Genomic DNA, 27,504 nt, shown 5'->3' with positions numbered 1-27,504 from the left:
GTCCCGTGGGCAATGAGCTTGGCCACACTGCACAGGCACGTGCTGGACCCACGGCCGGTCTCCAGAGCACACGCGGGCTCCCTCTGCCCCACGAGAGCCTCGTGCGAACAGGTACCGCTGGCCCAGGACACCTCCCACCAGCTTGATAACCCGCTTGGTTTGTCGCTGCCAAGTGAGGATCAGAAACGTCACTTTTAAGCATGAAGGTTAACACATGCTTTTCCAAATCCTGTCTTATCACGGAGAGTGAGCACGTGGCAGCTTAGGCCCGCCAGCGTACCACCGCCTGGCGTCAAACGGCTAACCAGCAGCAGCCAGCGATCAACGCCTGACATACGAGAGGTAAACGCGCCCACGAGTCACGGTCCTCACTCCGCCCGCCCAACGGCACTGCCTGTGCCGGTAAGGCCGCTCTCGAAGGTCACTGAACGGCACACAGCAGGACTAAAATCACACCAAGACGCTGTCACAAAGCAATAAGACCGTCCCTCACAACAGACTCATGCCCAAGCTCAGCGAGCTCGCCCATCGAGTTTAAGAAGTCTGGTTCTGATTCTCTAATGGCCCCCTGGTGAAGACAGGGGCCACCGGGTAAATGAGCAGAACAGTAAGTTGAGATCAGAGCAAACAGATTTCAAACCAACGGTTCTTTACACGCTTTTAAGCACTCCTGCTCTTTTCCACTTGATCCTCACAAGGCAAAGTGATCACCTTTTTACAAATGAACAAATTAAGACCCAGAGAGGTTGGTGACCTGCTCAGGGCCACACAGCAGGCGAGAGGGTGCTCAGGGCGGAGCTCCAGGCATCCAGATGCCCCTTCCCCGGCACCGCAGGCAACATCGGCCATGGCTGCGTGAGTGATCCAGGGTCCACACTGTAATCGTGAGCTGTTACCCCCAAAGAGGCAGCAACCAACGTCTGGTTAATGCCACGTCGCCTCTTCCACCAAGACAGCAGCCGTCCCACCTCCCTGCTAGACTGAAGCCCCTCAGGGGCAGGAACTGTCTCCTCCCTGAGCCTGAATGCCGGGTCCTCCCCAGGACGGCCCCTCCCCTCTGTCCCCATCCTAGTGTCCACCGGCAAAAGCCAGGCCTGGCCCAGCCGCCCACTGCGTGGGATGCCTAAAGGCCTGCCAAGAATGGGGGAGACAGAGACTCTCCTCCGCCTGCCCAAGTCCAGGAGTTCTCTCCCCTCTATACAAACCCCACAAACCCAGTGCCCATGGCAAGAGGGCTCTGTCACGGAAGCTAGGGGGTGGGCACCTTGGGGCCCGCCAAGCTAGGGCACGGCCAGCGAGGCCCCTGCTCAGGAGCGCAGCTGCACGGGCCCTGGCCGCCGCTCCGCAAGGCGGGAGAGGCTCTTTAAGGCTGGAGCCCCTGCCTCTGGGAGCCCAGAGCCAGCCTGGGAGGAGGCAGAGGCCTACGGTTTATTTTATTTGACATCCTTCAACGTCAGGACACTTCAGCGCCAAGGAGGAAACGAATCCCGTCTGTCCCCAAGCCCCAAGGACAGCTCAAGAGGGCAGGCTGGGGGGGCGGGGACAGGAGGGGACAGGCTGGGGGCGGGGCCAGGAGGGGGCTAGGGTGGGGGGGCGGGGCCAGGAGGGGTTAGGGTGGGGGCCGGGCCAGGAGGGGCCAGGCTGGGGAGGGCGGGGCCAGGAGGGGCCAGGCTGGGGAGGGCGGGGCCAGGAGGGGCCAGGCTGGGGGCGGGGCCAGAAGGGGCCAGGCGGGGCCAGGCTGAGGGGCGGGGCCAGGAGGGGCCAGGCTGGGGCCGCCAGCCGCACGGTGCGGGGCGTGGGGACCACCTGAGGACAGTTTCTGGGAGACCCGCTGGGCCCAACACACCGGCAGGGCTCCGTGAAGGAGGCTGGTCAGCTCTGGCTAAGACTGCGGCTGTAGGCCGCTGGACAGCGGTCCTGCCAGTACCGCAGAGACAAGGCTACAGCAGGTGACAAGCGCCCCTTGGAGGTGTGCGACAGGCAGCGCTGCTGGTGACACGGCTGGGATTCCTGCCTGACGCTGCGAAGCCCAGACACAGCCTAGAGCATCACTGGCCTGGCGGAAATGGAGACAGTGAGAGGCAGGTTCAAGTCAAAGGAGGGAGGGGCCGCAGGGCAGTCCTGCGTCCACCTCTGCAGATGCGGCCCTCCACCCCTCCCGCCCCGACCCCCAGGCCAGTGACACAGAGATGGCTGTGCAACTTACCTTCTTACTCAGATTAAATTCCAGACCTTCCTATCTTCAGAAAAACAAATTCCTTTTGTTTTTTCAAGAGGTAAAAGCGTCCTGAGCTGCCGTTTGGACAGTTAGCAGCCTGTCGATGTTGCTGGTGGTGGTGCACGCTGGGCACCACCCTGCAGGACCCGAGGCAGGCGGCAGTCAGTCCAGGGGCCAGACTTTAAGAGGACCATTCACAGCCTGAGACCTTCCAGAGGAGGGTGACTAGGATAACTGGGATCTGGAAAACTGGGCCATGTAAGGAAGCACTGAAATGAGCCGGGGCCTTTTTTTGGTCTCGAGAAGAAATTGAGCCATCACTAAGAACACGCTGAAATATTTGAATGAAGAGTTACACTTCCTCTCTTTTCCTCGGATGACAACCAACAGGCAGAAGTGAAGCAGATTTCAGGTGAAGCCTTAGAAACTGTCCTGTAACCTCTATTTGGAATGGAACGCGTCTCCTGTCACTGATCACGCAAACCACGGCTTGAAGACTGGCTGTCTGAGTTCCTGCAGGGAAGATCTGCACACTTTACGGGAAGGACTGGCCCCAGTCACTGAGAAAAGTCAGAAACAATGTTTTCTTGAGTGAGCGGAGCGTCGGCCCAGCAGGCTGGGCGTGAGACTTGGGGTCTGTATTTTTTTAAAAATCCCGTCAGCTTAGAGGAAAGCATTGGGGAAGAAGTTCCTGACGCAGGACTTGGCAATGAATCCTTGGCTACGACACTCACGGTGCAGGCAACAAAAGAAGCAGCAGGTAAACTGGACATCACAAGGTGAGAAGTGTGTGTGCATCCAAGGGCACAAGTGGCAGAAGGAGAAGGCGGCGCACAGGACGGCAGAAAGTGTTTCCTGCCCAAGAAGGGCCTGCCACCCAGAACATACAGAGCTCCTCCAACCCCACCACAGCAACGGAACGGCCCCGTTAAAAAGCGGGCGAAGGGCTGCCTTGAATGGGTATTTCTCCAAGAGGACAAAGAACAGCTAGTAAACACGTGAAGAGGCTCAACATCACTAGCCATTAGGGAGATGCAGGTTAAAACCGCAGCAACATACCACTGCGCACCCATCGGGATGGCTGTTATTAAAAAACCAAATAGAAAGTAGTGCCAGCGAGGATGTGGGGACACCAGGGCCCCCAGGCCTCACCGGCGGGAACGTGAAATGCTGTGGCCACTGTGGAAAACAGTAGGGAGGTTCCTCAAAAAGTTTAAAATAGAGTTACCATGTAATCCAGCAATTCCACTTCTGGGTACACACCCAAAAGAATCAGTGCAGACTCTCAAGGAGATACCTGTGCAGCCACGTTCAGGGCCAGGTTACTTACGACAGCTAAAGGGGGCAACAACCCACATGTGCATGCTGCTGCGCACACGGATGAACGGAATGTGGTCCATACGCACAATGCAATAATATTCAGCCTAAAAAGGAAGGAAATTCTGACACCTGCTCCCGCAGGGATGAACCTCGAGGACAAGATGCTGAGTGAAATAACCCACTCACAAAACGACAGACACCGTGCGGTCCCACTTACAAGAAGTCCCTGGGGGAGTCACGCTCACAGAGACAGAAAGTGGAAGGGCTGGGGCCAGGGGCTGGGACCTGAGTACAAATGGGGCAGAGTTTCAGTCCGGGGAGGTGAGCAGGTCCTGGAGAGGAGCGTCGGTGACTGCGAGACACTAGCGTGAACATCGTCAGTGCCACTGCGCTCTGCACTTAAGAGTGGCTGACGTATTAGCCATTTACCGGAGACACACTGTACCACAATTTTTAAAAATACGTAATTTTAAAGGATATGATCGTTTTGGCAGCTGCAGCCGATTCCCCTTCCTCATTCTAGTTTGCAGAAGCCCAGCGCTCAGCCTCACCAGTCCGGCTGGCCCGGGGCTGGGAGTTCCAAGAGGCAGGAAGTGAATGGCCACGGGCAGTGGCTGGTGGGGGAGGACGGGTGTCACTGGTGGGTGAGAAGGGAAGGGCATAGCCCTGCCCATTTATTGAACTGGAAAAGCAGCTTTCTTAGGAGCAGGACATTTTCTAAATTGCAAAACCCAGATGGAAACCACAGTGGGGCGGGAGGACATGAGGAGGCCGGCAGGACAAGTGTGGCCCAGGTTGGCCGGTTTCTCCAAGGTCTGCGGAACTTAGGATGCCCTGTTTCTAGCAAAAACACAACACTTAACCATGAAAACACATCCTTGACTGCTTACATTACAGTGACTGGGGCATGCACACAGAGTCCTGTCAACTCTGCCCAAGCAAGGGGAAGGACCGGCGTGCTCACAGCCCTGGCGGGGAAGGGGACGCCGGAGAGTCCGCAGACCGGAGCGCTGGGAGATGCTGCTGACTGCAGACTGACTGCAAACAAGCCCTGTCAGATTATCTTGGAACCAGCACTGCAGTCACAGCAAGGCCCACTTTACAGGGGTGGCCATGACAACACGTTTTTCTGGACCCCCGAGAGCTCGAGGCTCCCCTGGGCTGCTGGTGGGTGAGTGCGCAGGGAGGGAAGGCCTCACTCCCGCCAGACCAGGGCACTCTGCTTTTTCACACACACACAGTGTCCAGAGGGAAGAGGAGATGGAAAGCGTGCAGAGGCGTCTGTCCTGGCTCCCCAAGCACGCACACCCCACCTCTGAATCTGTGCCCCCACGACTGGCCACCCGCTACCACGTCTGTCCCGGCTGCTGACTCCAACGGGCTCTGCTCAGACTGCCCAGGCCCTCAGGGCAAGGCTGGGGCCCTCAGGGGCAGGAGTCCGTCCCCTCTTTTAGAGGGGTATTTTAGCAATAATAACAACAGTAACCACAGCAATTAAAATTAACAGCTAATACGTTATCGAGCAAAAAGCCAGCAAGTATTCCAAGCACTTTACATGATGAATGCCCGTAATCCTCATAACCACCCTGAGACAGGTTCTACTGTTACCTGCACGGAGCAGGTAGACAAACCAAAGTTCAGAGAGGTTAGCTGACTTGCCCGCGCTCACTCGGCTAGTTAGGTGCCAAAGTCCCACCACCTGCCCTAGACCGGGGGCTCTCCAAAGGCAGGAGTCCTGGCCCTGGGAGTTTTCAGCCACTGGGCAGGGAGGGGCCCTCACCTCCCTCCGTCTGGTCTGGGAGCTCCCTGAGAGCGAGGCCCTGATCCCTCCCACACCTGGGGACTCTCAGAGCCCTGGGCCCCCAGGGGTTGTGCCTCTGCCCTGTCCAGCTGGCGCTCCCGGAGGGCAGGGAGCTGACGCGTCCTCAGAGAAGAAGAAGCTTCCTGGGACAGAGGCTGAGCCTGGCAGCACCCGACACCCAGGCTCTCCTCCTGCGCAGCAGGGCCTCTGCGCACAGGAGGAGCTGGACGACCTCTCCCAGGTCCTAGCCCCAGGCTGGTGGATCTGAGCGTGAGGTTGGCGGGCCTGGGACTCGCAGGCAGTAAACAACCCCATTCATGAGTCAGTTGTTCTGCTTCAGAGCGGTCTGCCAGCTGGACAGGCCCTGCCAGGCCCTCCCAGTGCATCCCAGGGTGGGGAGCCGTGGACAGTCTGGAGCTTGGCTACTTTACAGTCTCTTCCAGTTTTAGCTGTTTACTGGGAGAGGGAGTCCCCGGAGAGGCCAGGGGTGGGGTGCCCCACTACCTGTGTGGTCCCTTGGAGGGTCCACAAACCAAGGACAGTGGAGGGAGGCAGAGTCAGCAGAAAGGTGCCCGCAAGCTTCCAGGAGCAGAGCAGCTCTGCTCTCAGGGCTGGGACCCCCACGTCCCCAGCTCTTCCTTCTTCCTACCCTCTTGCCCACCTCCCCACACTGTCCCCTCTGGCCCCCTCTGGCCCAGCTGCCTCGCAAGCCCAACCCTGACCACTGGGGCAGAAGAAGATAAGCAGAGGAAGACGGCAAAGGGCTGGACAGTCCGGGGTCGGACGGGGAAGTTGTGTGGCTGGCAGAGGTATGCCGAGGAGGAGAGATGGTGCCAGGGTGGCGGGGCCGGGGGCTGGGAAGCTGGCGGAGGAAGCCCAGTCCCCTCTGCCCCCGGTTCACCAGCGCTTCCAACACGCACTTCCGTGCTCTCCCCTCGGCAGCCCCTCCAGGTAATAGGGCCCTGTCACTCTCATCCTCAAATGGGGAAGAGGTCAGGAGGTCCAACGTCCCCACGGCAGCCTGAGGAGGGCCACCAGCAGGAGGAGGGCGGGACATGCCTCAGAATGACAGCCACGGGAGCCAGTGACAGGGGTACCTTCGCTGACCAACCAGCTCCTCAGACCTCGGCCTCACACCCCACGGCAGCCTCAGGGTCCTTGACAGGCAGCTTCACACGTGGGCCCAGCGCAGCGCCCTCCCCGGGCGGAGGCCCATCCGCCCCACGGCGCGCGCCGGCTGGACTGTCCACCCCCAGCTGCCCACGGGCCACCCCTACCCGGTGGTGATGTCGTCATCCTCCGTCATGGTCTTCCCCATGAGGTCGCTGTCGCTCATGTAGCCGGACTTGAGGTCCACGTCGTCTGAGTCCAGGGACTCCACGAGCTCCAGGCGCGAGATGTGGCCGAGCTTGCTGGGGGAGCGCATGGGCATGGTGTGCGAGTAGTGCGTGCGCTCCCCGTGCGCGTACCAGGCGGGCGGCCCCTCCGAGCGGCCGCCGCCCACCGACGGCGCGTCGCCCGCCTGCAGCCGCGGGCTGGACTGGCCGTAGCGCCAGGACAGGGGCGACGAGCGGTTGGACAGGCTGGACACGCTGCGAGGGTTGGCATCGTCGCTGTCGTAGCAGGTCATCTCCAGGGAGCTGGGCGGGGCGGAAGGGCACCGGTTACTCTGCAGCCCCGCTGCTCCGAGCCTGTCCCGCGTCCACTCTCACGCCCTCCCGCCTCTGTGCGCCGCCCAAGCGCCCGGGCCTCCAGGGGTCCTCTCACGGTGTGTGCGGCCCCTGCCGTGAGCCAGCTCGGACTGTCGGAGGAAGAGGACGGTGAGTGCTGGGGAAGGAGTCCTGCACACGGCCGCGGGCACAGGGTTTGCGACACGACCTGGGTTGGAACCCTTTTCTACCACTGATTAGTAAGCCACCAGAGGAAATGCATCAGCCTCGCCAGGCCTCCACCTCCTCCTCTGTGAAACGGGCATAACAGCTGCTTCGTCCTCCGTGAAGGTGTAAGGGTCACACGTGTAAAGACCCGACACGGTGCCTGTTCTACGGAAGGTGCTCAGAAAATAGGAAGAGAGACCTGGCGGGGGGGGGGGGGGTCGCCTGAGCGTGGGAGGCCTGGATCACTTCTTTTGTTCAGGTACCTCTTTTCTGTTTCCAAGCTCAGGGTGAGCTGCTCCCCAAACCAGAGATGGCAGAGCCAGGAGTAGGGTGCACAGCGTACAGAACAAGCTTTAGGAACCTGAGATGTCCGCAGTAAGACTAGTCCAAGGTGAGGGCATCAGAGGCAGCAGAACCTCACCAGAGGACAGAGCAGCCCAAGCTTGACAGGAGAGAACACAGGGAAATGGACGGAAGGGGTGAAGGCAGGACTTCCAGGGTCCCCAGTCCCAGGCCCTGCTGGGCCAGGTGGAGGAAGCAGCCTAGATGGCCTGAGCCCAGGGCACCTGGGGGCTGTGGAAGGAGATGCTCTTCTCCCGTGGGGGCCAAGGTGGCTGCAGAGAGAAAGTATAGCTGGGATCTGCTTGGACCGGTGGCCTGGATTTGGGTTCACAGACCCATAGCACCACCCAGCCTAGCGGTGTTCTTAGCCCAGCAACCACAGGAAGGGCTCAGGGGCTTGGCCTAAGTGAAGCCACAGGTCTAGTAAATGAAACGGGACCTGTGGACCAAGAACACTGGACGGTGAAAGCAACCTTGAGTTACCCAAAGCCCAGGAACCTTCACTCTGCGCACACACCTGCTTCTTAGCCACTCTGGGGGGTTGGACGGGGGGTGGGACACTGATTTTTCTATTTTTAAAATGGAGGGAGCTGAGTGGGCCCTGAGCCTGATGGTGGTCCCTGCAGAAGTCCTGTGGATGGGCAGGGGACCCTGGCTGGGCAGGGCAGTTAGTGTCCACTGCCTCTGACCCTTGTGGACCATGAGGCTCGTCCCTGCAGAAGACCTAAGACAGAAGGCAGCTCCCTGAAGGAGACACCGTGGTCCTGTGGGCCGACCTGCCTCGCGCACCACTGCGTGTCACCACTCTGCACTGGGCCTGGCAGGGGCTCGGTGCCCGAGAACGCATGGAGGGTGAGAAGCCATGATGAATGAGCAGGGCATGCTGAGTTATGAGACTCAGCACCGGGCCTCGAGCAGTAAGTGCTCAGCAAACAGGGAGGCAGGGAGCAGAAGGAGGAGAACGGTGACGACTGGGGGACAGGACAACGGAGAGTCCAGGGGAGCAGTTCCTGTAAGAAAATGCACGTAGACTGTGGGGACGAGTGTCCAGACCCTGTCCCTGTCCCTGGCGGGCCCCGTCCCTGGCGGGCAGCCTGTTGGACTCATCGCACCACAGGTGCCTCTTCCTCCTCCGCCTCACTGTTCCTTCTTGTCCCCAAACACATCTCCAAACATCTCTCGGCGGGTGGCGGAAGATTCTAGCTCAAAGTTCGTCCTTGATTTCTAGTCCTGGATCCAGCCCTGTGGTCTTGCTTCTCTCTGGGGAGGGGTTTTTGGGCTGGAGGGCATGGTGAGCCTGGCGCAGGGGGGAGGGCAGAGTTTCATTTCCCCTCCAGCCCCAGCCCCTGACCCAGACACTCTCCGTGCTGGGGAAATGAGCCAGGAGAAACAGAGGAAGTGGGCCAGGAGGGAAGGTTTCGGAAAAGGAACTGAATCTACAGTTAGTCTCCAAGTTCCAGGGTGAAAATGACCTTGCTGGAGGCACTCACTGGTCCGTAACCCCCTCAGGGACAGCCTGCGTCCGTCCTCAGGGCGGGTGCCCTGCACTGCGCCTGTGCACAGCCGGCCGGGCTCTCAGCTCGCTGGACGCAGACACCACCCTGATCGGCCTGTGTGACTCTGCAGCGTGACCCCTTCTCCCAGCCTCTCGCTGCTCCTTCTCAAACCCAGGGGATGTGTATGTACCCTGTCCACTCCAGGGCTGAGGCCAGGGCTGATGGATGGAAAGCACTTCAATAAGTAAAAGGGCCATAAAAGTTCAGGGAATCATTGTTTGGGCTATCGAAGTGTGGACCAGGATAATATAAACCAAAGGCTAAGAGAGGAAGTGGCTCTGGGTCCACAGTAAACAGAGAAACCAGCTCAGGGCTCTCGGTTTCTTTCCCATAAAGGGAGACAGAAGCCAGAGGCCCAAGGCCTTCCCCCCAAACCAGACGACTTTGTGCAAAAGGTTTCTGGCTTCCCTCCTCCGGCTCCAACTCCACAGAAAGCAGCAGAGCCTGCCTGGGGTCAAGCTGTCTTAACTGGGGGGCCGGGGGCTCAGAGTCAGGGGAACAGGAGGCGGGAGCCCCGCTTCTGCCCTTCCCCAGTGGGTGAGTCATTTGGGGTGTGACCCCCTCAGGGACAAAGCACTTGCCGTCCTCTCTGGCCTGGGGCTGGCTGGTGATTTGGCGCTGAGCCCGCTGCAGCAACTTCCCTGCCTTGGGGAAGGACGTTCAAGATGTCATCCATGGGGTCCCTAAAATGGTGAGCCGAGCCAGACCCCACCCCACTGGGGCTCCTGCTTGGGGCTGTGAGGGATGGAGGCTGGAGACAGATGTAAAGGGACCTGAGCCCCAGGGCCTCCTGGAGCACCACCGTCCACTTTTCTCCAGACCTCTCCGATCACATCCCTCTCAGAGTCGTGGTCCTGCTGGCCTGAGCAGAGGTGACCTCAGAAAGAAGAGGCTTTGCTTAATCGTTTGAAATATTTTAGATGTCTGGGAGCAAAGCGCAGAGTGTCCCAGATGGAGGGTGGGACGGGGGCTGGGAGAGGAGTGGTGGACAGGGGGAGAAGAGGGTCTTTGTAGGAGGACCGCGGCCAGTGGGTGGGTGCTACTGAAGCCAGTTTCTGCTCCGTTTCACAGCAGTGGCAGCCCCACGAGGATGGGGACAGCTGAGGGGTGATGAGTTCTCTGTCACTGGAGGCATGCAACTTTAGTCTGGATTTCACATGGCCACGCACTTGGGCTAAGGAAAGCCCTCTTTCCGTCCCTCCGTGTCCCAGCTTTGCTCTCATTTTCCAACCCTAGGAGACGGGGAGGAACCCGCTTCCAGTCCAGCTGGAGAGGCTGCCCATCCCTCTCTCAACCCTCCTGCTCCACGTCCCCCCCACCCCGATGTCTCAATCCTGGCTGTTGGCTCCCTCCCTTGCTACCCCCAGGGTGGAGCCCAGCCCTCTGTCCCCCTTGGAGCTGAGGCATGAGCTCATCTGGGCAGCCCGAGGAGCCAGAGGGGAAAGTCTGAGTCACGGCAGCGCCCGCGGCCAGGACTCCGGTGCAGGAGAGGCAAGTGCCCCATGCGGCCCTCGGCTGCAAGGTCTCGCCAGGGGCAGGTGGAGGGGCCCCCGCTGTGCTGGCCCCGGGTGGGAGGAGGAGGAAGGACCCCGGGTGTCAGGAAGGGCCCGACCCTGGAGTCCAGAACGCTGGGAGCTCAGAACCGGAGGACAAAGGGAATTAATGACACCGTGTGAACACGTGGAGACTGGCACCACAGGAGGGAAGTGGACACGGGGGATCGCACACTGAGCCCTGTGCTGGTGTCTGCTCCCCGCCCCTCCTCCCCCGCTTCTGCCTAGTGATTTTCCAACTGAATTAAATGAAATGTAACTCTCGAGCAGAAGCAGACACCAGGCAAGGCCACGCTTCTCCCGTGGACGTGGCCGAGCCCTGGCTCCCGCAGCTCTGACCCCAGGGGCTGAGATGTAGGCCTGGGCCAAGGTCACAGGGCCCTGCCCTCCGTGGTCAGGGAAGGGCTCTTACCTGTGAGTCACCTGGGACCCTCGCAGGCTGCACATGGTCTCTTCCAGGTTTTGCCGGAGATCCAGCACATTCTGCACCGTCCTCTTTCTCTGTGACTCGGGGTCTGGAGGGAGAAGAGCTGGGTGAATGACGAGGATTTGCCCCCTGGTGATCGGGGACGTGGAAGGTGACCCTACCCCAGGTGGCCAGTCCCTGGGACGTGCTGTGTGCCTCTCAGGCCATCCTGAGCCCCTTGACGTCCCAGCCCTGGAAGGGGCCTTCGGTGTCCGTGCACCCCCGTGGCCCCACGAGACCACCTGTGCTTGGCTTTGCTGCAGGGGCTGTGCTCCTCCCAGCAGGGGCCCGGCCAGGCTCCCGGGGCTGGGGCCAGCCGGCATGTCTGCCCGAAACGCCGCCAGTGTCGTGCTGGTAAACGTTTAACCACTGGCTCTTGGAGGTGCGGAGGCCCAAGTTTGTCGTGTTTGCCAGTTTTGGGGTGCAAATACCCTGCACAGCTGCTGTCAGGCTAGCAGTGTGACGCCAGACTCCGGGAGAGGCGGGAAGGGTGGGCTCTGGGAGCCAGCACGAGCCAGCGTCAGTCTCCACCCTCCCCGGGCCCCGGGCACTGACTGGGAGCTTTGGCAGTTGCTGGGGGCATCCAGCGGAGAGATGCTGGTGGGGAGGGGGCAGTGAGCAGCCACCCTCTGGAGCAAGGGCTGAGCAAGGAGACCTTGTGCCACAGGTGCGACCCTGGGTGAGGACAGGTGGGCCCGGCCCCCACCCTAGAAGCCTACGCTCCTGGTCTTGGTTTCCAGGGAGGGGATGAGCCCGCGCAGGTGAGAGTCAATGCCAGAAGATGGAGATCTACCCCCTCTCCTGTCCAGGGTGAGCGCACCCAGAAAACGGAGGTACCCGAGCAGGAAGGGACTCAAGAACCTCCTCCTTCCCTCCATCAGTCCATTAAGGGAATCTTTATAAAACACGATTTGAGCAGATACCACAGTCATCCCTGCCCTACGGCTCATCCTTGACCTTGGGACTCAATCACTGAATGGAAGCAAGTCCCCCAGTGTCTCCCTGACAGACAACGTACTGGAAAGTCAGGGACCCACAGAGGCATGGCGGCAAAGCAACGGAGAAGGCCCAGGAGCTCAGACCCTCCAGGCTACCCACCCCACCTGCTCCATTCAGACCCCTGTAGTCCTCCCAAAGCCCATGGGCCTCCCCGCCCAGGCTCGGCAGGAGCGCGAGACTCTTCCAGCTGCCTAAGGGGTCGTTTGTGGGTCCCTCACGAGGTATTTTTTTCCCCAAGACTGAGCTCAGGGCAGCTGGCAGGCAGCTGCTCTGTCTTGTCAGTGCAGGAGGCTGGGGAGGGCGGTGGGTAGCCAGGTGGCATGGCCCTTCCAGAGCCTCGGAGGCACCTTTTCTGAGAACCAGCTCCACACCCAGCCCAGCCCAGCCCTTCCACTCCCGCTCCGGGGGGCCTGGAAGAGGCTGTGCACGTGGGGGCGGGGTGGGGGCCTGGCCGGAGGCTGGCAGGGACGAGGGCAGGCCTCTGTGTGTCACCCCGCGGCTGCCAAGGTCTGTTTATCCTGGCAGGGGTCACCTCGTGAGCTGCTCGGTGGTGGCAATGATGGCCTGGCATGGAAAACAGACAGGGTCATGAAGTGTAATGTATTTTTAATGCTGGGCTCTAGAATGCCCACAGGGGCCCAAGCACACGGTTCCAAGATGTGGGTTTCTGGGCCAGGGCAATGCTTTCCTCAGGTTTGGCAGAGATAAGGGAAAAGGCAGGCATGACTCCAGGGGTAGGCAGCCCCGAGGGGGAAGGGACCGGGAGTGACTCAGAGTCTGCGTGTGCCCCCCCCCCCCCCCGCTGGACCCTCACAGCACTCTGTGCTGCTGCCCCATTTCACAGACTCGGAGGGTGAAGTGCGCCACCCAGGGTCACACGCCTGCCTGCAGCGCAGAGCAGAGCCGATCCCAGGAGGAAGCGCGCATGCCTTCTGATCTCTCAGGGCATCTCTGCCCGGCGGCGTGCTCAGTGAGGGCCACAGCAGGCGCTCAGGGAGCGTTCAGGACGCTCTCTGCTGTGTGACCACAATAAAAAGTGCACTAAGGAAGAGTGGACGCAGGCGTGTCCCATTCGGAAGATATCGATCCCACATGGTGGCCAGCCCAGGGTGGGCCTCTCTGTTTCTGATGCTCCAGGCCCTGGGACCTGGGGGATTTGGGACCCGGATCTTAACGCTCTAGTAGTGACAGGAAAAGACCCTCCTTCTTCTCACGGCACCAGTCACGGTGCCCTTTCCCTACAACCTGACCCTCGGAGACCTCCACCCTCGCCCCAGCAGAGCGGGGCAGGACCACCCCAAAGTCTTCAGACTTGCCCCAAATCAGGGCCACAAGAATCCTTGTTAGTGACGGTCCAGCAGGGTCACTGGAAGGACAGGAGGACAGGAGGCTGAGGTCCAGGGCCAGGGGGCAACCGACTGGAGGTCCAGAGACTTGTTAATGAAAGACATGTGGCACCAGGCTGCTGCCCCCAGATGCAGTGGGCATGCTGGGGAGGAGGCTGGGACAGTGGAGACAGAGCGGGGACAGAGCGGGGACAGAGCCGGGGGCTGGCTCTGTTCTCTGCCCCAGGTCTGGACTGTCCTGCAGAAGCCACCCCACAGCTCCTGCTGTGCCCCGGCAGTGCCCCCTGGTGGCCATCTTGGGCATGTCCCCGCTCCTGGAAGGCTTGGCTCAGATGAGGACGGTGGTGAGGGCTCCTGAGAAGCCTGGCTGTGTCCAGATCCTCGGGTGACAGGCCCGCCCCTGGGGGTGCCGCGAGCCCCAGGAGGAGAGGGCTGACAGGCACGCGAGGAAAGGCCTCCCAGGCTCCAGGGCCCCAGACCCCGTGCAGGGGAAGGGGGACAACTTGGCACTCACACCCCTGATCCCAGAAGCCAGTCCTTAGTTGTTCAGCTTAAAACATGAATAAGTTGCATTTGCAAAAGAACTCACCCCCCCACCTCTGAGGCCAGCAGCACCGCCCTCCATCCCACGGTGGGGGGCTGACTCAGCTGCAGCCCGGGCCCTCACTCCTCTCCCCATGGCTGGGGGCCTGGTGTCCCTGCTTCTCAGCTCCTGCAGAACAGGGTCTCGTCCAGGTGCAAGAGGGATGCGTGTGCATGTGTGTGTGCGTGCACGTGTGTGTGAGAGAGAAGCAGGGCTGGAGGGAGGCCAGCGGGGCTGACAAGGAGGCCTTCAGGGGAGACGGATCGGGTGGAACACGAGTTTGTCCTGGCTGTGTCTCCAAGCCTTGCCCTGCAAATGGAGCAGCCGGGGAGGATGTGTGTGCTCCCCAGGCAAAAGTCTCCCCTAACCCAGCTGTCACCGAGGTAACGCAAGTCGCCACAAACAGCATCCTCCCCGCACGCACTGCGGCATTGCAGGAGGGGCGGTGCTTCTTGCAGGAGGCCCCAGAGCATGCTGCCTCCACCATGAGCCTGCTGGCTACGGATGGCTGTCGGGGAGACCTGACACCACGTGTGCGCGCGCACGCGTGTGCACACACACACACACACACACAACGCGGGCACGAGAAGAGGCGCCTCCCATGTCTGCATGACCCCTAAGCTCTGTTCTTTCCACTACAGCTCAGTGCCTAGGACACACACCTACCCGGGGCCCAGCCAGTCCAGTCCGTGGAAGCCTCACATGAGAATCACACTCGCGCCATCTGTGTGCACGGAGAGGGTTAGGGGACGTGTCTCCCGCTGCAGGTGCGGGAGAAGACTGAGGACGCTCGGGGTGAGCTAAGCTGGAGAGGGCAGTGCACTGGGCGGGCGCTGGTGAGCAGGGTCCTTTCTGCTCTGAAGTCAGAGCTGGGGGGACAGGCCTCCCCAGAGGGCAAGACCGAGAACTTGCTGACCAAGAGACAGAGACCTGGGGCCGTGGGGACGGGCGGCGCAGCGGCGAGGACACAGCGCCCGGGGCGGGAAGGCCCACGTGCAGGTGCTGGCGCGGCCCTCCCTGCTCGGCAGGCCTGGCACGCGGCATCTCGGTTTGCGCGGCTTCCCCTCTGTTGAAGGGGGAGATAACGGGCGTTGCCATGTGGATCAAAGAGCCGAGTCACCGTGCTAGGCACGCGGTCAGTGCTCCAGCACCAGGCAGCTCTCCTTTCTCAGAAGGCGCAGAGCGGGTGGGTGGGCAGCGGGCGCCCTCGGAAGGATGGGACCAGAGCCAGCTGCCCCGCTCTTCCATCTGAGGTGACCCTGCCTCAGGTGGGCTCCACGTCTGCTGGGACCTCGTTCTGGTGGGGGGGCCCTCCCACGTGGAGGGGTCACTGGCCTGACTCCCCCTGCCCCGCAGTGATGTGACGTCTTCAGCCCCTGTCCCTGCGACCGACCCTGGTCTCAGCCGTGGGAAGTGCTGGGCCTCAGACCCCTTTTTGGGCCTTCAGTCTGAAACCTGCACTGAAAGGTAAGGACCCCACCCAACAGGATCACGGGCACAGGGAGGAGGTACGCGGGGACCTGTCACCCAGCAGTCAGATGGCCCCAAGTTCCGTACAGTTTTAATTACTGGCTGATGATTAAGTAAACCGCAGTCACTGCCTGCTGAAATCTTAATTACTTCCACCAACGTTCCAGAACCCACATCCAGTGCAGCCCAGGGCAGGGGCCACGGAGGACGGCGTCTGTGTCTGGCTCGCAGGCTGGCTTCTGTCGGGAGGGGCTGGGCCAGCTGGGAACCTGCAGAAGGAGCAGAAGCGGCTCAAGAGGTGGGACATTTTCGAGTCACAGCGTCTCGGAGCTTAAAGGAAGCAGCCGCCTCCACGGGAGAAACAGCTCGTCGCTCAGGCCCCGGAGGGGAGGCCTTGGCCAGCGCCGCCAGCTGGGCACCTCTCTGCACCACAGCCCTCAGCCAGGCCCCTCCACGCTGTGCGCCGGGGTCGTGAGGCACTGAGGGGTCACCGGAAGAGGTGACCATGTGTAAACCAGCTGTCTGAGGTGAACGGAACACGTCCGCTGAGGAAGGAGGGGTTAAGCACCACGCGCGCGCGCACACACACACGCACACACTCTCTCTCAGCGACTCCCAAAAGGAAAAAAAGCCTTTCCTGACCCCACTAGGTCCCAAGGTGGTGTCTCAGTCTTCTCTAAATTCTGAAATTTGCCAGTTTGGGGTCCCAGTGCACGCAGGGCACACACCATTCCATCGCAAACACGGACATCTCTCTAACGAAGTGGCCTCCAGCCCCCGCCAGCGGGCCACCGTGCCCCAACAGTACTTGGCACAGCGCCCCTCTCCTCCGCTCTGGGCCCAGCCAGGGAGGGCGCTCTGCACCCGCCTCGGTGCCCTTGGGTGCCCCCACACGCCAGGCATCCGCTCATGGCTCGGAGGCCCCCTGCGAGGGGTGTGCAGCCTCCTGCAGCCAGTGACCCTGCCGTAGGTGGGCTCCTAGCAGCCTGGGCCTCAGAAAGCTCGGTCCTGCACGAGGCGCGGCTCGGGCTGAAATGGACAGAGGACCCAGCTCACAAGCCTCCCCTGCCCTCGAGCACAGCCCAGTGACCCCTCCTGCAGCCCCAGCCCCTTCCTCCACCCCTTCTCTCACCACCTGCTGACCCCAGAGGCCGCAGGAAGAGCCGGGTGGGCCTCCAGGCAAGCACCCCCACTTCCACAAGCACGTAGGCAGGGGTGGTTTTCTCTGTTACTAGTTCTATCATTTCGTTCGCCGCCCACTAAGTCACAATATTGTGGGAGGCGGCTGTCACAGAGCCCTGCAGGGTGACAGGTGCCATGATCCCCGCTGTCAAGTGCTCCTGTTCCCCAGTGGGCTCCTGGGTCCCCATGCTTGCCCCTGAGAAGCCCAGACCTTCTCAACTAGCCAGCGACCCACTGCAGCTCAGCGGTCAGCGGCCCTCCACTGCCTCCTGCGTGGGGAGAACACCCAGAAAGAGCCAGGACGACAGAAACAAGGCACTGGCCACATGGACATGTGAGGCTGGAAAAGGAAACCAGGAGGGGAAGCAAGTCTGAGGCCAGAGAGAGGGGCGCAAAGGGGCACTCCGGCCTGAAACCGGCGGCAAGGGTCTCTCCAGATCACCAACAGCTTTGATTTTGACTGAGTGAGAGGATTTGGCTCCGAGACCCTCAGTAACGTGTCTCCACTGGGCACTGGTCCAAGAGGAGGTGCGAGGCAGGGGAGGAGAGAAGGGGGGCCGCGGGTGGTGGTGCGGGTTCTCGCTTGGCCTTCCTGAGGGCACAGGCCAGTTAGCTGTGGGGCTTTGGGTAAATTACTTCCCCTCTCTGGGCTTCAGCTTCCCTGTCGATAAAATAAGGGAGCTGGGCCACGGGATACCCAAGGCCCCTAATCCACTCTGGCGGCACCCCAGGGTCGTATAGCGCTGTGGTTGGCTGAAGCCTGTACAGGCATCTTTCCTCCCCAGAGTGTGTGAAGACGCAGGTGCCCGGGTGTCGCCCCAGAGATTATGACGCAGCAGGTTGGAGACGGGCCGGGAATCTGCACCACCACGAGCCCCCAGCGTGGGTGACGTGCTGCCGATGGTCACGTTGGAGAAGTCGGGCCCTCTCACTGCCCGCCACTGGCACAGGCTGTGCATCGGAACCGGGGCCTTGAGTTCCTGACGCGAGGCTGCAGGGCGGGGTGTCCTGGGCCGTTACTCCCTTGGCACAAACGCACTGTCCCTTCCCTGGGAAAGTCCACTTCCCCTTCTCCAGGCTTCACCCCTCCAGCTCCCCAGGGGACGCCCCGCCGGGGGCTCGCTGCTGAGACTGGCCACCAGGGGGCACTGCAGGCCCTCAGGCGCCACGGAGCCGCTGCTGCAGTGCTGCAGAGCGCGGCGCCCAGTGGGTCCCAGCCTCTGCCGTCCTGCTTAGCACATCCCTTCTCCCGGCTCCGCACTCCTGGGGCCGACATCCTCCCCAACCCCCATCCTCCTCAGGAACAGCCAAGGGTTTGCCGCACCCATCCTGGGAGCCTGCCGGTTCTGGAGAGAGGGGGCAGAGCCTGGCTTCCGGCGCTGACAGTGTGGGGGTGGCCCCAGCACCTGCGGGCTCCCCTCGACAAGCCCAGAGGCAGGGCCAAAGTTCCCAGAGACCCGCTGGCCTTCCTGCTCCAGCAGCTGCAGACACAGTGCTTGCTGCCCATGGACAGTGGACCAGGCTTCAGTCCCGCCCCGTCACTTCTGCTGCTCCGCGCTGTTCCAGGGCACAACACCTGCTTAGGAGGAGGAAGTAGGGTCACCAGCCTGGCCCTTGCCGGGGCGAGTGGCTGCCTCTCTCTGCAGTGAGGAGCGGCCCAGTGCAGCCTGTGCTTTGGCAGAGCTCGAAGGGCGAGCACATAAGCTCCAGGGGCCACTGCCTAACACCTGACACCGTGCCTCAGGGAGACTCTCTGGTCGAGGGCGGCCGGTGTCCAGGGCTGTGGGCCCTGGAGAGGGCGCCTGCCTTCAGCTCTGTTTGGAGGGGTGCCGGTTTGCTCACCCTGAATTCTGCCCCCTTTCCCTCTGAATGTGAGCTTTTAGGGTCGGAGAGCGGATTCTCAACACAGTCTGTCTACCCTCATTTAGAGACCCGAACTCCTGCCTGGGTGCAGAGGGCTGGCCTCCTGCAGGTCATGGCCTGCCTGCCTGCCTCGGCTAGGGCTGGGGGCTGTGGGGCTGGGGGACGTGGCCCTGGTTCCCTGACAGCCCTGCTATCCTGCCCGGTAAACCTCACCTCACGGTCTCCTGGCAATGCCCTCCAGTGATGCTGCCCGGAACCTGCATGTGACACTCGGCTCCAATGAAGTCGCAGCTGCTGGGAGCCCAGTGGTCGTTATGGCAACAGTTCTCACAGCCCCCCCTCCAACCCAGGACCATCTGCTGGCAAAGGGGGGTGGGGAGGAGCTGGGCCTGGGCCCAGGTGTGGGCGACAATTGCAAGGGGCCCTGGGGGACTTCTGGTTGTGAAGCTAGTAATACTAGTACGGCTAACTCGGCCAGCTCCTCCGGCGCCAGGCACGCTTCTCGGGGCTTTCGGTTTGTGGCTGGGTCAGTTGCCATGACGACCCTCTGAGGTGGTCCAGTTATCATCCCCATTGTAGAGTGAGGAAAGGAGGCCTGGAGGGGTTACGCAAGCAAAGCCAGGACCAGAACCAGCCTGACTGCAGAGACACCGTCCTCTGACGTCGCTGCAGCCTCGGTGCACACAGACGAGCGCGTGCAGGGTGCTCGCGGAGCTCCAGTCCACAAGGCTTCGCAGCCCCCTTCCAAGTGTTCCACTCAGTGGCTTTTGGCGCATTTGCGAAGTTGTGCAACCATTGCCACTGCCTAATTCCAGAACATTTTTATCACCCCTCAGAGAGACCCCAGACCCATCAGCCATCACTCCCATTGTCCCCTCGCCCAGCCCCTGGCCACCCCCTGTCTGCTTCCTGTCTCTGCAGCGTTGCCCATTCTGGACACCTCAGATGAACGGAACAGTAAACATGCCGACTTCTGTGACGGGCCCCTTCCCTGCCGAGGCTCCCTCACGCACCGCGCGTCAGAGTGGCATGCCTGTTACACGGTGCAGTAAGCTTCCACTGTGCGGAGCCACCGTATTTCACTTACCCCGTCATCATCTGATGGGCATTTGGGTCGTCCCCATGTCTTGCCCGTTTTATGTATAAAACTGCTATGAACATCCACATCCAAACTTCCACCTGGACGGATGTTTCCATTTCTCTTGGATGTAGGCCGAGAGTGCCCCCGGGGTCTCACAGTAACTCTGACATTTGAGGAAGCTCCAGGCTGTTCTCCAAACAGGCCCCTGCATCTCGCCCCACCCTAGCCGTGTGCCAGGGTTCCACCTTCTCCATGTCCTCTCCAACACCTGTTACTGTTTTTTTTTTTTGATGATCGCCATCCTAGTGGCTGTGAAGCAGAATCTCACTGTAGCTCTAATCTGCATTTCCCTAATGACTTGCAATGTCGAGCATCCTTTTATATTAAAACTACTTACAATTAAATTAAAACGAAGGTTCAGCCTCTCAGCTGCACCAGCTACACTTCAGCGGCTCAGTGGCCGCACCATCGCCTTGGCTTGTGACCACGGCCGCAGACAGGGTGCGTCTCTGTCGCCCAGAAGTACCCCGGGCCGCTCTGCCCAGCCCACTGGCTGGGTCTACACTGGCGCCGCGGCTCTTCCCATAATGTGTTGCCTTTGGTGCACTTTGAATTCAGCAAATCTGCTTTGCAGATGGCGCCCATCTTAAGGCTCCCAGGGCCCAGAGTGGGTTGGACAGAAAACTGCTGGGGCACAGCATGCGCGTCGGTGGCCGTCAAGGTGAGGGTGGGTCCCGCCGGCACTGCCCACTCTCACTCCCCATGCCGCCCCTGAGCCCCCGGCATCACTGCCTTTCCAGGACCTACCAGAGGCCAAGTGACAGAAGGTGTCAGTCTTGCTGGGGGCCTGATTAGAAAGCACAGGAATTCCAGGCATCAGCGCTCCCGGCTGCAGAGCCCTCAGAGCTCTCCAACCTTGACCACTACAGGTCCTCTGCAGACTGCCCACCTGGCTCTCTGGGAGTGGCTGTAGCTCAGCAAGTGGACAAGCCAGATGGACGGGCTACTGCTGCCTCCAAAGCCCCAGCTGCCCCCCGAGAAGCTGCTGATGTCCACCCTGACCATCGGCACAGGGGGCCAGCCTAGGGGGCACAGCCGTGGCTGGAGCTCCTGTTGGGGGCTAGGGGCGTAGGGAGGGGATCTGGAAGAGGTGGCCACTGGCCTGAAACCAGGGGAAGGGCAGGCGTGAGCCTGACCCACAGCAGAGCCTGGCCCAGGCGCGGGAAGGGTGCAGCCTAAGCCTGCTGAGCCACGAGAGAGGCGTGGCTGTGACCTGGTCAAGATGACAGCGCCTGCGGGTGTCAGAGCCACGCTAGGGGGTGCAGGAGGCGGCCAGGCCTTAGGGAGGGCCCTGGGGGGTGGGGAATAGGGAGAAAGCTGGGGGCAGGGTTGGGGCCATGCAGGGCTGCCCGGGGCAGGGGGCCCTCTCCTGCAGAGGCCGCTCACACCTCCCTCTCGCCCGCCCGGCCCCGCATGCAGAGCATCTGCTCCTGTGTGGAAGCTGACAGCCGCCTCACCCGCCTGCCTCCTCCCCAGAGGACTCCCATTTCTGAAAAGCTCTGTACTCACAGACCCCCTCGAACCTCGCTGCCCACCCCCAGGACCCTCAGGCTCAGCCCATCTGCCGCCAGCACCTCCAGGATGGTCCCACTACCACCAGAAGGACTAGGCTTAGACAAAGGCTGAGGCGCTCCCCCAGGGCTGTGCACCACCGAAGCAAGGAGGAGAGGTCCGTCTTAAAGAAGACTTCCCACGAAGGGGAGGACTCCTGCCGTTGACAGACTTGCTGGAGCTACTGGGGGGCAGAAAGTGTCCCCCGGGCAGGAAGGAAGGGAGGGGAAGGAAAGGAACGGGACATCCTCGGTGTGCGTGCTGAGCGTGGCGCTGAACCCTGACGCACGTGGTCCTTGAACACCTCAGCCCTGGGCGAGTAGGCAGCTACCCCGCTTCCCAGATGCCAGGCTCAGAGGGGCCTGTTAACCTCCCAGGGTCACACAGCCGGTGCAAGTGGTTACTGGGACTCTGAATCCAAGTGTGACTCTGAAGGCCACACTTTTTCCACAATAAACTATAAACGACAACAAGGACAGTGCTGGGCGCCGGGAGGCCCTTCCCAACAGACATGCCGGAGCCTTCCACCTCACAGGTCACAGGAGTGGCCCATCCTGCTCGGTGGAATGAATGCGGTGCAGGGTTGCCAGGAGGGTGCAGGGTTGCCAGGAGACAGGCGGCGTGGGCAGCGGGCCAGGCCAGCGTTCCCCACCTCCAGGACGCGGGGCCGCGGCCAGCCCTGGCCTGGCTGGCAGGCGAGGCTCCGCCTGCCGCCTCCTCGAGGGTGCCCGTTTTCCCACTGGGCTCTGCCCCAGTTCTGGAACCTGCGAACCCTCTGGCCTCAGACGAACCTTCCTAGAGCTCCTGGCAGGCCAGTTGTGCGGCCCGCTTGCCAAGACCAAGGCCGTGCTCCGGACCAGGGCGGAATCGGTGCACGCAGAGCTCCCTTCTTCCAACACAGAGCCTGGGAACCAGCTCGTTCCAAGCAGAGCCCCAGCACCCTGGCCGCCCTCCCTCTCCGTGGTCCCACCCACCTCCTCCTGCCCCTGTCCCGCCCCCACCTGCTGCCTTGCACTGGAGGAGCCGAGGGTCCCCACGAGGCGGGGCCGAGGCTGGAGTCGCTCTGCAGAGCCTTGGCCCCACTTCAGAGCGAGGCCAGGGAGGGTCTGGAGGAGGCAGCAGAGACACCAGGACTTCTCTCAGCTTTCGCCCAAGCCGCCAGAGCCCCGGGCTACAGATGAAGGTCACCGGATGGAACCAAATTTCCAGGGAGAAGTCTCCCCGGGAGGGTTCCAGGTCCGCAGAGCTGCAAGCTCAAGGACAACATGTCCTCCCAGCGTGAAGCCCCAGCCTCCGCCCCACTCCCACGGCCCCCACGGTGTCAGGGTTCTCGGAGAAACCCAGCAGGCCTCCCTTCTGCTGGAGCCTCCTAGAAGGGCAGAGATGGGCGTGAGGGAAAGACGGCCTTGTGTGCAGAGTAAGGTCCAGCCTGGACCAGGACCCACACGCAGGGCTCAGACAGGGCTGCTGGGGGAGGTCAACCCGTCTGCTGGAGTCCCTGGGCTGGAGGCAGGGGCTGGGGAGAGAGTGGGCGTGGGCCACGAGGGCCCAGAGGACTAAGCCGCGAAGTGCCCTGGGGTGGACATGCAACTGCAGTGTCCTCTGCTTTTGTTCACCTTCCTCCCTGTGCAAAGGAGCATCCTGAACCCACAAGGCCGGAGCAGGAGGCCTGAGCCCTGGAGAGGCTGGCCTGGGGGGGGGGGTCCCGAGTCGAGGCAACGCTGGGCCAGGGGAGGTTCTCCGGAGAAGGAGGTGGACCAGGAAAGGGAGCCCTCAGGGCCTGGCCGGCCTCCTCTGGAAACACGCAGGCCCCTTCGGCAGGACTGATCTTGTTTCCAGTGAGAAAGCCTCTGACAGGACAGAGCCTGGAACAGACTCCTCTCCCAGTCAGCTGCTGATACCTTTCAGTGGGGCATCTCTTCTTAGGGACATGTGGCTGACCACCCCTCAAGGCCACCATCCCAGGACTGGTCCACAGCCTGGATCGGCCTGCTGGTGGCCTGGGCCACGTTCTCCTTGCAGGTGACCCCAGCCCAGCTCGGCGCAGGAGGCTCCAGCAGCTGGTAAGCCCGCCCCCAGTCCCTGGGGTCATCCATCATTAATGAGGAGGATGCAGAGGGCGCGTCCTGGGCTCACAAGGAGGGATGGGGCAGAGACGGGGACCTGCTGCCGGTGCCCAGGTCCGGCTGCAGTCAGCACATCCTTGTTTTTTCCTTCAAAGGACAATGGGGGCCCCTCGGCCCTCGAGGTTTCCTGCCCATCGCCTCCACTCCCCGTTACAGGAAGCAGCTCCCTTATGCACCCCCAGCTGGGGGATTCCAGTGATGATTCGGGGCTGCCTCCCCCAGCAATCTGTGCTCCCGTGGCTGTCAGTTGCCATGGGAACAGCGGGCCAGGGCTCCTGGGGACCAGGGTGAACAGACTTGACTGAATTGATGTCTGTGTGTGTCCCCTCCCCCACTGGGAAATTAAACTGGGGACCGCACTGGGGAGGGAATTTAGTACAGGAACACCAGGCCCAGGCTGGAGGCTGGGGGGTGGCAGAGGTGGCTTCAGACAGACCCCTCCCCCATCCCAGCCCAGGGAGTCAGAGGGCAGGCCATCCACGCTACCACGCCTTTGCCTGCTCCATCTCCTACTGCTCGCATCTAAAGGGCCATCCCCGTTGGTGTGACTCCTACCTATGCTTCAATGCCCAGTCACACCTCCTCCAGGAAGCCTTCCCTGACCACCTTAGCAATCACTTTTTCACACTACCGAACATCTGGCGTTTGAGCCACTCTTGACAAGGAGCACATACTACCTTTGCAGCAACCACTCGTGCCTGCTGGTCTCGTCCCCCTCACCGGACACAACACTTCTTACGTAACTGCACTTCCACCCCACAGCCCAGGAAACGTTTACCTGATGGAGTGAGCAAATGTGTCCTGGAAGGACGCAGGCTACCTAGCCTCGTCCTGTCCTCAGGTCCTTGCCGGAGCCCATAACACATTTCCTGCACAGCTTCCATATCCCGATATAGTCCACACTTCCTTACGTGTCTGCCTCCAGGGCAGAGAACAAATGCTATCCATCCTTGAACGTCTAGCACCTGCCTAGGGTGTAGCAGGTCCTCAGTAAAGCCCACTGCACAAGTGCATCCTCTGGGCACGGAGTTGCCCACCTGCCACACCGGTCCTGCCTCGAGGGAGTTGTGGGTTCACATGTAGGCAGGAAGACACAGCCACCCCATCTTTCCAGCTCACTTCCTCTGGGAGACTTTCACGCAAGCCCCACCCCAACTCCCGAACCTCCTGTCTCAGTCCCACCTCTGCCTCTCAGGGCCAGCAGCTGCCAGGCTGCCAGTCTCTCCTGCCGCTGGCGTCCGGCTCGACTCCGCGGGCTTGTGAGCGCCATTCTTGCGGGTGCCTCAACCAGGCTCTGGCCCCGCTGCGGGCATCAAAGGCAGGACCCTCTGTCTTCCTGCCAGACACCCCCCTCCCACTGAGTCAGACACAACTCAGGGGGCAACGGCTCCCCTGACACCATGAACACTCTCAGTGGTGCTCAGGAACTCATGCTAAAGATTCCCTGCATTTTCTGGGCCATGACAAATTCTTCTTACCAGGGATCACAGTGATCCTCCCTAGAAGGAAGACGTCTAAATTTTACTGGACCAAGACTCTTTAACACACTGAAAAAAGCTGTAATAAAATTCTCCACCGCAGACTCCGGAAGCCAGAGCTCCCAGTGACCCTTTCCCTGCAAGGGTCCCGACGAGCCCCACTGGGTGGGCTCTCAGGTGAGGCTCCTTGGGGCTCCCAGGGTGCCTGCCTCCCTGACAGCGCTCCCTGCGTGGCCCTTGTGGACACCCTCACCGCGGCTGTGCTGCATCCACGCTGCTCCTCCAGGGTGCAGAACGCGGGCTCCCCTCGCATCTGTGAGGGGGCGGATACATGGTGAGCCGGCAGAGGGGGAGGACTGAGCCACTGGGCCACGCAGAGAGTGGGCGGGCCAGCAGGAGGGGAGACACAGTCTACAGGACACGAACCTGCATGTGGGACCTGGGACCCAGAGGGGTGGTGAGCTCCTTTCTGGGGGCTTCAGGCCGAACCCTGTACCTCAATTCCGTGGTTAGGACCCTGGACCAGAGCCAGGAGGGAAAAGCAGGTGACAGCTTTTCCCCGACTCCAAACGACAGTGGTGACTTTCAGAGCGTTATGTTCAGACATAGTCCAAGGCTGAAAAAACCCTCCCGGGTCCGCCAGGAAGGTGCCTGGTTTTATGAGACACTCCAGGCAGCCGCCGCACACTTCACTTTTGAAGGGTCTGCAGAGCAGGGGATGCTTCCTGACCAGAGCTGCGAAGCCACAGTCCTGTTCCTCACCCACAGAACAGGGGCTGGGCAGCCTGCACCCTGTGCCTCGCTCAGTGCTGGGCCCTCTCCTGGGACACCTGCTCCCCGTCCTCCACACGTCCCCACCCTCACCCACATGCTCACCCGCCTGTGAGCACGTGCTGAGCATCTCCATGCCAAACGCCGGGTTGGGCTCTAGCCATAAAACGCCGAACAAAGCCAACTGACCAAACAAACAAAAGGGGGTCTTCTTGGTTTGGTCCCCACACCTCTTCTTCCAGGGAGCCTTCCCTGACGCCCCCACCCAGACTGGGGCTGAGCACCTTCCTTGCACCTCCATCACAGAGGTTCTCAACTGCGAGTGATTCTGGAAATGTCTGGAGACATTTCTGATGGTCACAGCTGGGCGTGGGCTCCTGGCACCCAGTGGATCGAGGCCAGGGACACTGCTAAATATCTAACGATGCACAGGATGCCCCCCAAAAGCATTATCTGGCCCCAGATGTCAGTAGTGCTGAGGCTGGCCTGTCACAGAGCTCTGTTAACACTAAGGACCACGCCTCTGTTTCCTAGATTTTGGGTCCCTTGAGGGCACGATCCTTGGATTGTAATACTTGAAGTTGGTCTTGCAAGGACACAGAGATTCCAGAACCCCTGGAAGAACACGAGTGGTACTCATCTTCCTGGGGAGGCAGATCTGAGACCGGAAAGGTTAAGAGGCACTGACCAGGGGCCCAGTACTGCGGCTCGGTCAGGCCACGGCGGAGACAGCAGACTGTCCCTGGGGGAGCAAACCCCCCCCCCCAGTGCTCTGGGGCCCCGGCAAAGCTTCCATCACCACTGTGACCTCTCTCCAAACTTGGGGTGGGATTCTGACCAGAAAAAGCAGCTCAGCAGTCAGAGCTCTGCTCCCTGGTGCCCCCACCAGACCCCAGTATCATTCAAGACAATTAAATTACGCAAAGTAAGTTCTGGTAAAAAGGAGGCGGCCCTCGGTCAGCAGGTGTGCTGGGATTAGCTGCGTCCCTGAAGCCCACGACAGTGCCATTCGTCTGCCGGCGGACTGGACCGGCAGCACATCCAGGAGCCCAGGTCCCAGCCTCCGACGCTCCCCTACCCAGCCTCCTCGTTAACGGAGACAACTTGTCAAAGTGAGAGGGTTCTGTTCCATCAAGTCGGGGCAGGGGAGTGAGATAAAGGGACATTTGACTCCCTGCTATCAGCCGGAGACACTAATGAATCCTTTGCTTCCGAAGACGATTATCGGACAGAATAATTCATTGCTAGAGATTAATTGGACTAATTATGTTGGCTCTCAGAAGCCCCTGAATGATTATTTTCCACGGGGCGGGTGTCAGTGATAATGTGTGACACCGAGCCTCTCCCCCCGGTGGAAAGCGGCCAGAAGGACTCCCTGCCTTTGAACCGTGGGCAGGGCGGCGACGTTTCAGCTCTGATCTGGTTATAAGGTGCCCACATTTCACCTTTACTCAGAGAAACAGGACCACGTCTAACAGCCTTTCTCATGGCCTCCCTCAGCGTCTTCTTCAAAACACCCCACTCCTGCCAGGACTCTCTGCTTCCACAGAACAGGGAGCCCACGAGTGCGTGACCTCACCTCCGTCCTAGGGGAGAGGCACCCGCTCCACCCACTGAGCCTGCCGGGGCCCCTTCTCGTCCGGGGCCACCCCCGCCAGGCCACCCTCAGCCCACCATGACCCAGAGCCCCGGACCCGCACACAGCCAGACTCCCTCCCACTCTGCTCCGCACCCCTGCCATCTGTCTCTTTAATAAATGGAGAGTGGGCAGCCCTGCGACATGAATAACCACAAAGGCTGAGCGCACAGCAAACGAATTTAGGCGTTAAAACAACCAAGCTGATCTGACACGTGTAGTATT

At 61.1% G+C, this 27,504-nt stretch overlaps 1 protein-coding gene and 1 long non-coding RNA gene across 10 annotated transcripts in view; one reads left to right on the top strand and one right to left on the bottom strand.

Annotated features, from left to right (window-relative positions):
• The window catches only part of NAV1 (neuron navigator 1), a 174,816-nt gene that overhangs the window by 71,477 nt on the left and 75,835 nt on the right, over positions 1–27,504 (bottom strand). For all 4 annotated transcript variants that reach the window (XM_032466891.1, XM_032466888.1, XM_032466890.1 and 1 more), the window contains exons 4-5: positions 11,080–11,182; positions 6,617–6,979 (exon numbers count right to left, since the gene is read on the bottom strand). In XM_032466891.1, the coding sequence (XP_032322782.1) occupies positions 6,617–6,979; positions 11,080–11,182 (466 nt within the window). The remainder of the gene's footprint in view (positions 1–6,616; positions 6,980–11,079; positions 11,183–27,504) is intronic.
• On the top strand, positions 11,131–20,067 carry LOC116659378. Of its 6 annotated transcripts, none has more exons than XR_004314740.1 (4): positions 11,131–11,515; positions 11,801–15,528; positions 15,699–17,241; positions 17,499–20,067. It is a non-coding gene; the product is annotated as an uncharacterized LOC116659378 (long non-coding RNA). The 6 variants fall into 6 exon arrangements; XR_004314743.1 differs by having other exon boundaries at positions 11,131–11,943; positions 14,703–15,528; XR_004314738.1 differs by having other exon boundaries at positions 11,131–12,353; positions 14,703–15,528.

The sequence above is a fragment of the Camelus ferus genome, chromosome 23 (assembly GCF_009834535.1).
Source record: "Camelus ferus isolate YT-003-E chromosome 23, BCGSAC_Cfer_1.0, whole genome shotgun sequence".
NCBI classification, from domain to species: domain Eukaryota; kingdom Metazoa; phylum Chordata; class Mammalia; order Artiodactyla; family Camelidae; genus Camelus; species Camelus ferus.
Note: the sequence above shows the minus strand (reverse complement) of the source record. Positions and strands in the feature narration are given on the sequence as shown.